A 3,426-nucleotide genomic window follows, 5' to 3' on the forward strand; every position below is an offset into this window, starting at 1 on the left:
TATACCTGTATATTTTCTCCATGGAAGACTCACACAATGTATTAAACGAACGAACAAATTCTTTCCACTCCTTCTCAGTGAATTTCTACTTGTTGTTCTTATTGATATTTTGATTAACATGGAACCGAAAAAGATACTGGTTCGTTTTTGGGAAAACTTGTTCACATACGTTAATTAGCGCCCAGTCCCTGTCTGTTATGATGACACGCGGCTCCATACAGTCCACAAACATAGACTTGATCCTCTCCAACATCCATATGTAGTTTTCTGCCTTCTCTGCAGAAATTAACGCATGAACAATCGAAAATGACTGGTTTGTCGATGTTATACCTACGACCTGCACAAACAGAAGATTGTACAAGTTTGTTTTGTAGGTGGCGTCAATCATGAGCACATGCGGGAACGCACACCACATAGTAAATGAAAGTGGGTGGACAAAGAAGATATCTTCAACTGCGTTTGTGGTCTCATTTTCGCGCATGTAATAGGTGAAATCTTTTTCGACGAGAAAGTTTTTGAGTTGTTGCATTGGAGATTCTCTGACCCTCTTTCCGACATTGATCTTCTGAACAACATTGTGTACATCTTTCGGAATAATCTTTTTATCCGGGTTCTTTGTCGTCAACGTACGCCAGATGCTACGATTTGGAATATCCTTCTCTGCCAGCTGCTCAATCAGTCTTTTATCCTCCGAAGAAAGCCTTCTCGCATACGTGTGACCCTCTAAGTTTTCAATAGGAGTGTGGTTGTGCCTCGCGTCCTTCACCTCTATCTTCCAAACACTTCCCTTTGCTTCTCTAAACCCTATCAACTCAAACGGGCAACCTGTTTTCTTGCTACCTGTTTTCCTCACTATAGCTATACTCTTGTACTCCCCACCAAGACTATATTAAAACTAAACCTTGAAATTACTTCCTCTTTTATTTGACCTTTTAATCATAATGACGTTGCCATTGTCCTTTCCCGTCTTCTGTACATAATCCACCGACTCATCACGTGACGAAAATTTCTTGTTTGTATCAAAAGAAAATGTAATTGGGTAAGAGCATTCCTTATCCTGCTCACCACCCTCTCCTGGTCGGGATAATCTTGCTATACATAGTTACGTTCACCACCGTAACCGTGGTCGGGATAGTCTTGCTGTATATAGCTCCGCTTACCACCGTAACCGTGGTCGGGATAGTCTTGTTGTACATAGCTCTGCTCACCACCGTAATCGTGGTCGGGATAGTTTGGCTGACCGTACGGATATTCAGCCTGAGGATACGGTTCACCTCCGTATCCGTAATCCGAATAGCCGTGTTGTGCGTCGGAGTCTTCCACAGGGACATTAAAGTCCAGCTCCACCGTATTGTCACGATAACGAATTCCAGATACAACCTCCTCCTCCCTCGTGTTGGAATGGATTGGTATATCGTACGAGGCAGAAATAACGGCTCCCTCGTAAGAATCAGGAACAACGGACTCCTTAGAGCATTCACCGAAAATGTAGTTGCTAAACCACGACATCGTAATCACTGAAAAAATGCTCTACTCAACAGAATTTTCACAGTTCAAAACAACAAACCCAACAGAACCTCAACCTCAAATTTTTGAAATGGATAAAAAAAAATTTTGAGAATACGAGACATAACGCATGTCCTGCCTCTTAAATGCATGAAATGGGGTCAAAGCGCCGCGCTTTGGCCAAAGTGCGGCGCTTAGGTTTCAAACGTACCACTTTTCGTACAGAATATAACATCACATCAAGTCTCATGACCCCTTGTCTGCAGAAAGAACCCTTAATGCTTCAACATATAGAACAGGGACATCGTACACCATCACATCACCGTTTGTCTGGAAAGTAGTCCAAAATGCCCTGCTTTACCAAAGCGGGGCGCTTTGGAGGATGTGGAAATAAGATATGGGTATGTGAATATGAAGTTCGATTATATATGACATGATACATAAGTGTTGTTGCCAAAATAACATAGACATGTACACTTTGGACGTCTATGTGCACTTGAAATAGTATTTTATATGTGATTTCATTGGTTGAATTGCTCGAATCAGAATGGTTTGTTTCTCGAGCTTGGCTCTCGTAAAATTCCATATCAAGTTCTTTTTTTAATACTTAACTGAATATGTATTTATTTTTTATAACGTTATTCATTATTTCCATTTAAATTAAATTTATATATTATAGGTTTACCCTAATTATATCCAATTATTTTTGTTATGGCGCGTATTTATTGACCTCTAAAATAGGAGATTTCATTTCATTCAAACCTAATTCAACCGTGTCATCTCTTTCCGGTTATTCCGTTAAACCTATATCACTATATCACAAACCCTTCACCATCTTCCATAACAACATGGATCACAGAATTCTAGACCTCATTCTCGTCTGCGCAAAGGGCCTCAAGAAATCCAGTTTCATCGGCAGAATGGACGTCTACGCCGTCGCTTCCATCTCCGGCACCACCGGCAAGATTCAAAAACTAAGAACCACCGTAGATAAAAACGGAGACACCGACCCCACATGGAATTTTCCGATGAAGTTCATCATCGATGAACCCGCTGCATTACAGAACAACCACATACTCGTTGTTAAGATCAAGGCGGCGAGGATTTTCAGGGGAAAGAATCTTGGAGAAGTCCATGTTCCGATCAAGGATCTTCTGGACGGTGTAAAAGTTGAAGGGAAGTCGTTAGAAAGTGTTAGTTATCAAGTGATAAGGCGGTCCGGTGAGCCGAAAGGGATTCTAAGTTTTTGGTATGAAGTTGGAGAAAAATTTACAGGTAAGCCGGTAGAATCGGTTACAGTGTATCCGCCGCCACCACCACCACCACCAATGCCGGATATTTGGCCCAGTGAGAGTTGGATTAATAACTCGGGTATGGGGCTTGGAACCGGTTTGATTGGCGGTTTTTGATTACGGTGTTCGTTTATAATTTTTTTGGTTCTGGTCAATCAGTTGTTTTTCAGTTGATTCAATTTAGATGTCCATTGATGAGGAATTGGGGTAGATGATCTACAAGATTTTGATGGTGATTTCATTTTCAGTTTTATTTTTGAAATTTAGTATATAATATGAATGTTGGATATACGGATGATTTTATACAAAGTTGTATTTCATATTTAGATCACATTCCATTTTCATATGATAATTGTGTATTATTTTCATTTGATATTGTGTATTGTGTCAAAAGATATGAATTCGAGGGTTTTTAAAACCCAATGATTTCTTTGTCATAGTTTTTTGGGGAAATGGATTATATCACCTTAAATTAAGCAAAATTTGCCAATACCACTCCCAACTTTCAATTTGGCTCCCACCACACTCTACTTAACATTTAGGTGTCAGTATCATCCCTTTATTAAATAATCACTAACTGAGTTTGTTTATTTTGCTAATGTGGTTTTTTATCTGATGTGGCAAGGTG

At 39.8% G+C, this 3,426-nt stretch overlaps 1 protein-coding gene across 1 annotated transcript; it reads left to right on the plus strand.

Moving 5' to 3' along the window:
* Positions 1-2,354: 2,354 nt before the first annotated feature.
* Positions 2,355-2,915, plus strand: LOC110910066 (protein SRC2). The gene has a single exon (XM_022154786.2). The coding sequence runs from the start codon at positions 2,355-2,357 to the stop codon at positions 2,913-2,915; it is 561 nt and encodes a 186-aa protein (XP_022010478.1).
* The last annotated feature ends 511 nt before the right edge of the window (positions 2,916-3,426 follow it).

The sequence above is a fragment of the Helianthus annuus genome, chromosome 7, assembly GCF_002127325.2.
Source record: "Helianthus annuus cultivar XRQ/B chromosome 7, HanXRQr2.0-SUNRISE, whole genome shotgun sequence".
In the NCBI taxonomy this organism is placed as follows: Eukaryota; Viridiplantae; Streptophyta; class Magnoliopsida; order Asterales; family Asteraceae; genus Helianthus; species Helianthus annuus.

Bases quoted from the DNA above. Each gene is read 5' to 3' on its own strand.
- LOC110910066 (XM_022154786.2), top strand. From the start codon at position 2,355: ATGGATCACAGAATTCTAGACCTCATTCTCGTCTGCGCAAAGGGCCTC.